The sequence below is a fragment of the Phasianus colchicus genome, chromosome 6 (assembly GCF_987193195.1).
Source record: "Phasianus colchicus chromosome 6, bPhaCol1.hap1.1, whole genome shotgun sequence".
Lineage (NCBI taxonomy): Eukaryota > Metazoa > Chordata > Aves > Galliformes > Phasianidae > Phasianus > Phasianus colchicus.
In genome coordinates, this window is record NC_143441.1 from 31,242,323 (window position 1) to 31,255,392 (window position 13,070).

The 13,070-nt window shown below is 36.4% G+C and overlaps 1 protein-coding gene across 1 annotated transcript in view; it reads right to left on the reverse strand.

The window, feature by feature from the left end:
• The window catches only part of AKAP9 (A-kinase anchoring protein 9), a 100,010-nt gene that overhangs the window by 72,528 nt on the left and 14,412 nt on the right, over positions 1-13,070 (reverse strand). The window contains exon 2 of the mRNA XM_090142821.1: positions 2,277-2,531. Within this exon, the coding sequence (XP_089998947.1) occupies positions 2,277-2,531 (255 nt within the window). The remainder of the gene's footprint in view (positions 1-2,276; positions 2,532-13,070) is intronic.

A 13,070-nucleotide genomic window follows, 5' to 3' on the forward strand; every position in this document is an offset into this window, starting at 1 on the left:
CAGTCAGGATTTTTAGATAGATATACAGTGTACTCAGATGTTCTATTTCATGGTATAAGAATGACAATTCCAAATATGAATTCCAATAAAAGGTGAAATAAGCAAATTGAACTGAAATTTAGGTAGAAAGTAATCCTGTATAATGCCTCCAGTAATCTTGCCTTACTCTCCTGACACAGCAGCCTACAAAGATTTAACACTGGGTGAAAAAGCAAACAGCTCAAAGAAGCTGTCTTTAATTCCCTACTGCATGGATTAGCCTGAAACTGCCTGTTACATTGGCTGCCATTTCAGCTAAGCAAGCTCTAATCCAATTATACAGGCTTACCATCTGAAGCACTGCACTTAAAAGAACAAAACCAGTAAATTAAGAAATTCTTTGAAACAATTTCAGAATTTTTCTTCTTCTATCAATACTGCACAGACACTTTAGCAATTATCTTTCAGCTCAAAAATATCAATTACTTATTCAAATGAATAAGCAGGGCACTGATAACATGTAACAAAGAAAAATGCTCTCGCAGTTGGGAGTAGCTTTTTTTTCCTTGTGGAAGTAAATTCTGTTATAAGAATCAATAAGTCATGAACAATTCAGCAGAGATAAGTTATGAATGAACATCAATCCCCATGCTAATTCATTTAAATTCATTTATAAAATGAACAAATGAACCAAACTAACATAAGTTGCTTTATTTTTTTTTTTCATTCAGGTCAGAATAAGACAGATCTAAGAAAAACAATGCCTGATCTTAAGAATAAATCTATGTGAGAAATCTTTTGCAACTACAGCATAATTTCTTCATTTTTATAACCATCAATGTCTTCTTTTAGCTTTCAGAGGTCAATATAGGCTACTGGGAACAAACTGATTTCATTAGACTTGCTTTGAGCACAGAATTGGACTACATCATCTTAAAGGTCCCTTCCAATCTAAACTGTTCTATGGTTTTGTACTTTACCCCATTTCTCCAATTGTAGCAGGGATCTTGACTGGGAGTGAGTATAACAGCAGAGCCTGGGAACATGCAATCATGATGTACTTCAAAATACATTCGACTAAGAAAGTTTCTTCATGCAATTATGTTGCGTGTGTAGCCTATAGTATTGTTAAAACAACAGTATAAGCAATTCCCTCTTAACAACTCTCTGTCCTATCAGTCCTCTCTCTTTACCTGTAGATAAGAGCTGATCATTCCTTCTAGCCTCACAAAGTGCTCCTTTCTCTTTTCCTTAAGAGACAAAGAAGTCTCATCTTTACACATGTGAAAACAACCATTCTGGTAATTAACGCTCTTTTAAAATGCCATTCTCTCCTCAAGAGGAAGCTATGAATTTAACAGACAGTTTCACTGAGTTACTACAGACATTTTTGAAACTTTGACATGAATTTTTAAATACAATAACTTAAATTTTAAAAACAAGTATCTATGAAGTTCAGTCTATCTACTGTACCTGTAGGCTTAAAATCGTAAGTCGATCAATTACTTTATGAGTTTTCATTCATGCACGCTGCCATTTGTACTGTCTGTGTCAGAAAAGATTGTATTCACATGGACAGAACTCAATCTGAACTGAACTGCTAGTTCAAAGTGATACTCATTTCATTTTGGAGGCACTGCTTTCAGTAATGAAATAACCTATATTGTAAATAACATCAGCATCTCTTGGTCCTAGATACATAATGGTAACAACATATTAGGTCTGAACTTACGCCCACTCAAAACTGACCTGGACTGCCAGTGTATATCACACAAGGCATCTTACAACCTTCTGAGAGCATGTCCTTCCAACCATCAGCAAGCAGGATTATAGTAGTAAAAGTAGAGTATCTGTTTATTAGTCTCTTAAGCCATCCAGTACTAAGTAGTGTTTTCTAAATTCACTCCTCGTTAACAAGAAAGACTCTAAGTATGTAATGTATACAAGAAAGATGCTTAGCTTTACATTTTGCAGTAGCCATGGTTGCAGGGATCAAAAATCCACAGCAATTTGTAAACTTTTAATAAAGTGCATAAAATGAACAAACTTTTGTCTATTTATGGAGTACAGCAGCGCAAACAAAATTTCTGTGATCTATGGTACACTGACTGTGGAAAACAAGATGCCAGCAGACAAGTAGAAAACACTCTGGACATTTTAAAGACAGAAAGCAGAGGCAAGGAAACCATATCTACAGCCTCAAAAATAATTTATTTCCATTCCCAAAATTAATAATTATTTTGCCCCCCAACCTGTAAACTACAGTTTACACCAACAGTTTACAACAACAAACTTACCTCATTGGTGTAAGCCTGGATGTGTTTGATAATTTCTCCACTATGCAAAGTTCTTGTAACAGCAAAGTCAGCAGTTGCAGCTGCTCCTCTTCGGCTACTGCATGTAGATGTTTCATCACCTCGAGATCTATCAATATCAATCCCATCTTGTATTGATTCTTCATCTTTGATGCTTGCTGTTTTCCTTTTCTTTTTCTGCTTCTTTGATGTGGACTGTCCATCAGTTTGTGCTTTCCTCTGCCTAAACTGGGCAAGCTGTACAGAAGACAAAATCTTGTTAAAGGTGAAAGTTTTCCTCTTTATTACTAAAGACATCCCCTATGTAGAGTGGCTTACCAGCTGCTCTACACAAAGCTTCAAACTAATCACTACCTGGAAGTTAATGCTGCATATCTCAAGACAGATCCAGACTATATCTCTATTCACATAGTTTGTTTTCAAAAATCTTCAAAGAAAAACAACATACTATTACAGAAGTCCTTTAAGGTTTCATACTGGCCAGTTATAGTTTCACAGACAGGAACCAAGGAATCAAAACATCCAAAGGTAAAGGTACAAATGTCATTGTAAAGCACAAGTGTGATAAAAACCTCTGATCTCACAGTACCTAAATATCTCAAAAATAATTTATAGAAATTACTTTTTTCCTATTCCAGAAACAGATAAAAACAATCTTTTATTGTACCACTTATCAAATCAAGTTTTCTTTTTTTAATAAAGTTGTTTAAAAAAAAAAAATTGTTAGAACATAAGAAAGCACCTGAAGGCACTGAAAACATCATAAAGAAACAGTGAAATATATAATAAGGGAATAATCTACAGATAGCGAGCAAATCAGAAGATACGCACTACCTTGTAGCAAAACATGATGGTGAACAAAAAGTCACAGGTGAGCCAAGCATACCGCTGAAAAACCAATTAGTATATAAGCTTTCAAATACTGTAAGACACTGTCTTTTGAAGAGCTTATTACTTTTAATCACTTCATAGTGGTTTACACAAGAAAATCCATTTAAAATATTTTTCCTTAACAACGGAATTTCTGTTCCAATAAGAAAAACAACCCTGGTGGGTTTTACCAATTAAAATCCAAAACTACATCGATCCCAATAATAAAATCTGATAACGTACAACATTATATTCCAAATAAAAAGTCCAATTACACCTTAAGCTGTAGCTCCAAGGTAAATACACAGCATAATAAAGACCTTCAAGCTCTAAACACTTTTTACATTAACTGATACACAAATGTCAGGCATTCTTTACAAATTTGCTGTGATTTCAAGTAAAAGCTACAGTAAAATAGCAAGTTGGCACATGATATTCACCACTCGAGAAAGCCAGGCTTCCATTCAGCCTCTTCAGCACACTCAGACCAAGCTGGACACAAGGATGCTCCTTTCCAGGCACTGTTCTGCTACAGCGTGAGCCGTCAGTTGCAAAGCTCTGTAGTACTCATTTGGCCTCAGGATAGCAGGGAGGTCATAAAGTAAGTAAATGTGTCACTTGCAGATCAGGTCTCACTTCTGGCAAGTTTATCCTCTAGTCCCTTTATTCGTATTTCTCCGTGGCTTCCTTCAGCCTTCTCTGCAGCCCCAGGACAACTGACAGCTTGGCATATGGCTCCTGCTCTGTTTACAGAGGACCTGAAGATTTGCTGAGCCAAATATGCTCACCTACGTATTTAATGCTTTCTTCCACCCTAATTAGTTCAACTTCAGGAATTTTGCTCTATTTTTAAAATCTGTAACTTTCCTTATTTCACAAAAACCTACCAGAGCTTATATACTCCACAAATTTTGAACAAAAAGGAAAGGATAGTCTCCTCCTGTCTTCAAAGTGTAAGGAAGAAAATGCACTTAGAAAAACACGCTTCCCCCAGAATGGGAAGATTCCAGATCTGTCTCCCTGCCACATTCACTTAAAATCACCAATTTACCTCAAAAATTAGTTTTTAATTTATCATTAAAAAACAGATTATGTCCAATGCCACATGGAAATAAAACAGCATCTGATTTCAGTTTGACCAATTGCTTATATTTGTTCATTATTTATAAATAATTTAAGACACATAGACTCACCGGTCAAGAGCTCTCTTTTCCAATTTGATTGAAACCTTCTGGAGTGGAAAATTAAGTTGGCTTTTTTAAAGCTGCTTTACAGTCTTTTTTTGTCTGCAAAATTAGATGTCTATCTCAAGGACAATTGAATTATTCCATTACTGAATACTCCCCTCAAGTATTATGAGTATTTCAGACGAAGCACAGAGGGATGCCAGATTTCTCTCCTAAAATTAAGTTGTCAGTTTGCACTTGTTAAGAATTTACTGATCAAACCCTACCAGGTCAGTTGTAAACACAACTTAATTGAACATTGCTGCGGATGCGCACACATGAAAGCTGTACAAATGGAAATGATGCATTTTATATCACACAAGTTCCCAACTAATAATTTCTGTATGAGCATCTAGTATTTTGGAAATAACTACACTACTAGTGCCAGATGCACTAACAAATAATAGCAATATATACCCAGCACATGCACATACACACAGAAGTATCTACTAATGGAACTTGACTTCAAATTCACATTTTAAATCAAATTAAAAAGTTAGATATGAGAGAAGCAGTATAACAAAAAGCTACTGCTGAGTAAATGCATCCTATGGTTCTCAGCTCAAGACAGCAGAGTCTCAGATGCAGAATTCCTTCAGGAAATGGAATTTAGGATCTCAAGCTGATACCTAGCTACATTTCAATGACAAGCAGAAAAAAAAAAAGGCCATAAGCAGTCACAAGAACTATGGAAAAAAATCTTCTAGAATTGAAAGAGAAAACTACTTCCAGATTTTGTAGTTCTAGAAAAATATTTTTTTTGAGTGTGAACAAAATCGATGCCACCATTCATTCCTTTACCTTGCCTTCAAGGTACACCAGCCTGTTAATGAAGCCTGTGGAGGACTTAACGTTGCTTTTGCCTCTGCAGTTCTGAAACAACTCACGTCTTCATCAAGTTACAAAAGGTCCAAGCAAGAGCAAAAGATGCAAACTCAGCAGTTACTGATGAAGCAGGAAGGATCCCACCACAGTCACTGAAATTCTGAGCCTCAGAACTGGCTCAGAATTGGAAGGAGCAAGAGGGACTGAGCACCTTACATTGCACATTTGTTTGTTTTCTGGCTTATAATTCCAGAGGTACCATTTACAACAGTTGCCCGGCTCTCCATTAGTTTGATAAATGGGAAGTGATTAAATGTCAGCACTAAATTCTGACGATGCACAAGACATTGCACCTCTTAGAAAAACACTTAGCAGAAGTCACAGGCATAGAACAGAGCAGCATGCAGAACACAAATAAGTAATGGCTACGCTTTTCAAAATAGTTTCCCCACAATAAAGTAATGACTGAATATAAGAACTTAGGTACTCAGAAGATTAATATATCTAGTTCGAACCATAACCTCTCCCTTCTTACAAATCCCAGAACAACACAGGACAGACCATAGCAAGACTACCCAGACAAGTTACAAAATTACTTAAGATTTTACTTTGGTATCCTGTAACTGGCAGAAAATCAGAAAAGCAGAGAATAATCAAATACTATTAGGAACTAAATGCTCTTGAGAAAGAAGCACATTAACTTGTAGATGACTTGTGTAAACCACATCAATCATTAAAACTGAATAAATAATGCTGTTGTTATAATTATAGAATAATTATAGTAGTAAATAAAACACATACTCTGTGATAATTGTGCCTGAAATTTTAATTGCAGGAATCTGCTGTATACCAATTGAATTCAAATATAGTCTGACTAAACTACAGATAATATTTTATAGCTATATTTTTATTTGATATACATAGGAGTCCTTAAAACAGAAACAGAAATCTGCCACAGTTCCTCTTAGGCAGAATAGAAGGATGAGCTATGAACTTACACACAAAACAAAGAAAAAAAAGCACCTCAAAGGAGTTGCTACAGCCAAGTAATTTTTCTTTTCTCCTTTTACAGTGTACAATAAAAACATGAGTGGAGATCTACATCACAGCCTTGCATATCTCATCTATTATCATTTTGAAAGATGTTCCAGATACTGCTTGAACTTCAGATGAATGGGATAAACAAACAGAAAAGGATTTGCCCGTAATTGGGAGTTCTCAGGCTGCTGTCCACAAAAACACTGTATTGGACCAGCTCAACTCTGGAGCAGTGAGTATAAGAAGACAAGGACTTCTGAATGTTATCCATAGCTCAGAGATGTGGTTAATGGCTCAAAGCCAAGTTGTTAGCCATCACAAGTGGAGTTACACTTGGTTCTGTACCACTCAGTGTCTTTATGGATAATACAGATGATGAGACTGAACGCATCTTAACCAAGTTTATGGATGAACATGAATGGAAAGGCAGATTCACCAGAAGGAAGTGCCACCGTACAGAGAGACCCCAACAGACTAGAAGATGAAGCCAACAAGAACTGCATGAGGTTTAACAAAGATAAATGTCAAGTCCTGCACATGGAATGCAATTACGTCATGCAGCAGTGAAGGGCTGGGAACTGACTGGTGAGCAGCTCTGCTGAAGGGGTCTTGTGAGTTCTGGTGGGCAATGAGCTGAGCAGGAGCATGCAGAACACCCTGACAGCAATGAAGGGAAACTCCTTTGAAATGGCTGCTGCTAATGCCTACCGTAGCAAATAAAAAAGACATGAATACAAAGTCTGTACACCAATTGTGGGATTAAATGTTTTATTCTGTGACTGAAAAAAAACCTAAATCCTGTTTTGTGAATCAGAATTTGATAGTAATAATGCCATTCATTATTTGAGAATCTGATCTCACAATATAAAAGAAAAAAGGTAGGAAGCCCAACAAACAACTCCTAACTGCAGTGTTCTGATGTAAATGTTATGTTTAAGAACGGAGACCATATCTAAAACCTTCCACTCAGCAGACGGAAGTTCTCCACCTGAGCAGGATCTGTAACCAGGCACACTGAGAAGAGGCAAAAATGAAGTAGTGTTCTTTGGCAGATTTTGCTCGGGACTTGCTGAAAGAGAAGAGTCACAAATCTGATGGAGAAAGGGTAGTTTATTCTGCATATGGAGTGAATGCTGAACAGTTTGCTCTGAGCTGCATCTGAAATTATAGCATGCAGTGTAGGAAGTCGTACAGGCAAGTGGTAACTAACATTCGTCACAGAATCAAAAATACTCTTAACAAGAATGCAAGGTGACACTCAAGTGCACCATGAGTCTAAATGAAGCTCAGAAACAGCCCTCCCAAAAGCCTCTGGTCTTTCCAATTATAATACTCTGAATTCTCACCGTCAAATGATAATAAGGTAAAATTTCTGAATCATTAGTGAGAAAGTGAAACCAAATTATTTAGAATATGACTGACTGCTATCTTGTTTTAAAATGTGAAGTATTAATTTACAGTTCATTTGTGCTAGTAATGACAAATCACAAACTCCCTTTACTACATTTAAGCAATTATTGCTACAAAGGATTTCAATGACACAGGAAGGTCAAAAGCAGAGATCTGGCTTGGGATTAAGACACACAGATATATTCCATGAATTCTCAACTTAAGTTTTTTGCAAGCCAAGAAGGGCAAACCAAAAAGGCCAATCTGAATTTGAGTTTTATGCATCATTCACAGGCTTGACATCTGTTCTGGTTCAAGTCTATGTTCAAGCTGTCTATTTCACTGTCCCCTTAATAAATGAAGAAATATCTATTGTTACCTCTCGTCTTCAGATTGTGAAGTTCTCTCTCATCTGGCTTTATTATGCCATTATAAAGTAACATTTTTACATTCAATGGCAGCAGAAAAGGGACTCAAAAAAGGGATAGGGAAGACAGCCCATGAGGCAGCAACAAGATATAGGCAGGATAGCTCTACCTAGGCTTTTTATTTCCTATTAGGCCACAAATTTATAAATTCATGATGGTCTGCCCCTACAGAGGTGTTGAATAGGATATCTGGCAACTGTATTAGATAAGAAAGTGGCACTCCATCTCTTTTTGTCCTATACACAGCAGATTTCAGCATTGAAGGTTGCATTTTCAAAGTACTCACTCAAGAGCAAATTTATACTGTTGCCTACAGCTTGCAAGATCCCAATACCTATACTAAGGAAAGAATGACAGAGAGAGATGAATGGAAAATAATCAAATACAGAAGACAGACAGCCTTCTTTCTAGTGGTTGATTTAAAGTCACCCCAAAATCTTAGATTTATTGTATTCCATTCATCACCTAGTAAGAGAATCATAACTCTTTCCAAATTCTGAGATAAAAACCTACAGAATGAAGATACTTAAATAAGCAACTTAAAAATACGTTCAACATTCATGTGTCATGGCCGGAAAGCTGAATTATACTATTAGTAAATAATTAATGTTCTTTGCAAGTCTCATTCTGGTTATCTTCTGAGGCAAATGATGCTTTAGTTTTGTTGTTGATTTTAGCAGATGCTCATTTAAATAAATGAGAAACATTAGGTTTAATGAATAAGAAAATCACCCAGGAATGAGATATTTCTGCTCACTAGTACGTGGCACTCACAGTCAGATTTTCCCAACCGATGTGCAAGACCTTAGAATGTCTCCTCTTTCTTGTGGAGATTTAAGTGGTTCATGAGCTTTAGAGGATGCCCATAAAACTCTGAGAGTTTGCTAAGAAGAAATGTTATAATCTGTACCAAAATACAAGCTTGAGACTTTCACCTTCAGAAACAGCCATTCTTTGGCAGTGCCCTGTACAAGGCCCGCGGGATCACCAGCTGAAGTACCATGCAGAACAACTCAAGATTGTGGGAGCAACAGGAGGTAGGGCAATTCCCTCCATCTTTTTAGCAGTCTGTATTGATTCAGACAGTACTGAAGACAGTGCTAATAACCAAGGGCACTGAACTTGAATGAACCCCTCCAGATGGCTCTGTGAGCTGGAAAGCCTCTGAATTAGCATGGTTCTGATCTGGTCTGGTCTTCTATGTCCCAAGAATTTAAATAGGAACAGACCGAGGAACAGCTAAGTTCATTACAGCTGGGTTATTTTCTGGGTAAGCAATGAGAGCATTTTCATACACTTAACTTTCAAGTCTGGTTATAATGACAAAGACTGAAGTAAACCAACCACGTTTTGGTGCTGCACTGCTATGAGAAAAGTCCAATTAAAACAAATTAGCTATTACCAAATAGCCTGATCGGTCTTTTTAATTAATCTACTATTACACATCTATCATACATGTTTTTTTTTTTTTTGCTCTACTGACTTTTTATTGTTCTTATACTGAGTGCTAGAACGTCAAACAGAGGGTGAAAAAAAGCATCCAAATTGTGTTAGTACTCTCCCAAAATGAAGAGGAAATCAGTGGACTGGGACAACCAGTTTGTGACAAAAATCAGAGGGCAACAGAAAGCTTTTTTCATGCTGCTCTGTAAAAAAGCACAGATCATTAGTGCAAGAGGCCTGAAACATATAGGAAGTCTTTGCTGCATCAAGTCCATGGGAGCAGAGAAAGCAGAGCCACTTTCACTCTATATTAGAGAGGGAGATAAGCTGTTGGGGCTTGCTCACAAGGTACATTCTGTCCTACACTTCTGGCCAGAGTTTCAAAGGGCTGGTAATAATGGGCAGGCAAAGGGAAGCAAAGAGGAAGTTATATACTGATAGAAACACATTCCTTTTGTTCCACAAAAATCCATGCCAGCTTTAATTATAAACTGGATTTTGAAGTTTTCTTCAGTTAGGCTGAAAACAGCAATGACATGGGGACAAACTCAGATGTCAACATGCTACAACCTTTTGAAACAATATCTGGAGGAGAGGTGGGGGAAGAAAAGAAACCATCACACTGTTACTGAAAATCTTTCTATTCTCAGCCAGGAAAAATGTTTCCCTCTCTCCTCCCATAGCTTTTTAAAAAATTATCCAGCTTGCCCAAACCAGGAAATTCCACATTAGACATAGAATCTGGTAAAATAGATTTTAACAAAGGAGACACAAATGCTTTAGTTGTGTTTTATTCTTACAAGAGAAAACAGAAAACAAGAGTTTTATTTCTTACTTTCTTAAACTGTTAATTTAACATTTTTTTCACAGACTTCTGAAGATGAACCAGAAAACATAACTGTCTTGCCATTCCGTTATCATACATTCACACTTCATGACAGAGTTTTGAAAATCTGCACCCAGCAGATAGGTTTGTATATTAATTAACTGATGAATCCTAATTGAAGGATTTGGATATATTAAGAGCATTAGTTGCTTTTCATACAGTTACACTACCATTCTTTGGACTATATGAACATCTCAGCCCTTTAGAAACAAAAATATCAGTACATATCCTCAGGCACTAACTTTACATGCTGTCACAGTCTTCAAAAGAAGTCACAAAAATAAGTCATTGTCTATAACACCACAAAGATTTTCTACATGCCACCATGTTTATGTTCACAAACAAAAGTACTGACCCTCAGCAACTGAATAGTACGTACTCATGGCTAACAAGTCACTGCTCAGCTGGACCCAGTACCCTTGGGTGTTTTGGTATCTGCATAAGGCACCGAGAGACTTCAGCTACAGCATCCATGTAAGGACAGCACAGGACACTAAACATGATGTAAATGTAGATGAGGTGCTATTAGCTAACACTGCTGCTGTTTTAAAAGCATATATGACAGTCTCATAAACAGAAGGCAAATGAAAGAGAGTCTCTGTGTTACAGAAGCATTAAAATTACGTACTAGCATTTAGTTTTATGACTGCTTTTTCTTTTGGTACTGTGATGCAGCAAAATTACAGCACTGAACTTTACATTTACTGCAGTTCATTTCTGTAAATCAACTCAACAATAACCAGGATTAATTTATTTTCAACCTCTGAACAGCACTTCATTTTCACAATATATTATTTACACAGCGTGAATAAGTGAATAATATATGCCACAAGAAAGAGAAATAAAGAACTAGGCAATGGACATTACAGATGAGTTTCAACTGGGCTTCTGAAGAGAAGCAATAGCAGCAATATAATGAACAAAAATAGGCATCAAATCAATGCATTCAGAACTTGAACTTTTGGAAATAGCACAGACATCAGACACATCAGTAAGCATGTTACCTTCTGTAATACAAAGAAATTACCACCAATCTGAGCATTGCTTATGTAGTTATTTCTTAAAACAACTGTTTTAGCACCTGTTCTTCAGTGAGCAAATTCTTATATCAGCTATATAACTATACATAGTTAAATCACCTGCTGGAGATTCATTTAATTAATCCCCTGGAATTCTTTCAGGATAACAATTTATTTTCAGAAAACAATCGCAATGCCATAACAGGTTAAGCATTTAAGTATGTCTATTTGGGTCTTAAAAAAAAAAAAAGAAGTGAAAATAAATGCCTTGCAGAACAGTAGTAGCCCAAAAAGTAAAGACAACAGTGTCATTAAATACTACCTGCTAGTACTAACTAAATCTCTATCTTGTTCAGTATTTTTCTTCACATACTGCCATTCTTCCCCACAAAATAAAGGAAAGCATTCTGACACCACAAAGCACTGGAAAACTGAGAGTCTCTCCCCTAAGCCCAAAGAAAGACTAAATAAAAATCTATGTTCCTGTAGTAATGGATGGAAAGAAAGGATTTCTCTGGTAAAAAGAAAGAAAGAAGTTATTTTACTGTCTAACTTTTGGTCCTTTTTCTCCTTTAAATCCTTCCTACCCACAGACAACTGTAATTCATCCTCCAGCAAAACAGGACTGATGTGTTTACTTTATGGGAACCCTAGAGTCACAAAGGTGTATAGTTTCATTGAGAAGCAGTCCACTGTTTTCCTATAAATGAAAAAAATATATACTGCTACAAAATGGTTCAGATTCATATTACTGTTTGTTTTGAATGGAAAGAAAATTACAATTGTCCTTGCTCTTCTATAAACATCTATACATCAAAGTTATGAATTTACATCATAGAAAATTAGATTTAGTTCTCATTTTTGCTAGGTTTCTGATTAAAAAAAAAAAAAACAACAGTATGTTAGATAGTATACTGAACTTCCTGGGTGCACAGAACCAGCCTGATCCTTCAAACACTACATTACAGCATTTCTCTAAGATGTTCTTAAACTCTGAGCTAGAACAGTTCCAACTGAAGTACCACTGAAGCAATCGCTTCTGACTCTGTGGTAGAACATCCTTCATTCACAGCAAGAGAAAGGCTTTACAGTGCCCAACTTAATGAATTTTCACAGGAGCAACATAAAGTTGGCAATGTGACAAAATAACATTGATGACTCAAAGAAATCACTTAAAAGCAAATGTTCAAAATATGCGAAGGCTGGATACAGAAGCCTTTGATATCATTAAAAAAAATATTAAAGTGGTTGGTTCCAAAAATCCCCTGCTATAAGCTTAGGAATTAAGAAAAAACAGAGAGTAGCTAACATACGATATTTAAACAATGCAACTTAAATACAACTGCACAAATGTTTTCTCCAACCCAGAAACGCACACAAATCACAGTCTATGGCCATCTGTGCCTGCCAGTTAGAAGCCAACTGTAAAAATATAAAACTATGCAAAAGCAACAGTTGCCAATATCCGCACACAGCGCTTGTCCATCAAGTCACTGGCAACTCCGAGCTTGTATTTGTAACATAGACACTGTCTTTGCTTACTAATTGTCTAATGCATAGGAGAGTCCAGGCTGACGTTTTACATTTCTATCAAGAATGGTCTTTTAACACCAAACCAAAAAACACAAAATGTCAAGCCTCATGAAGCAACG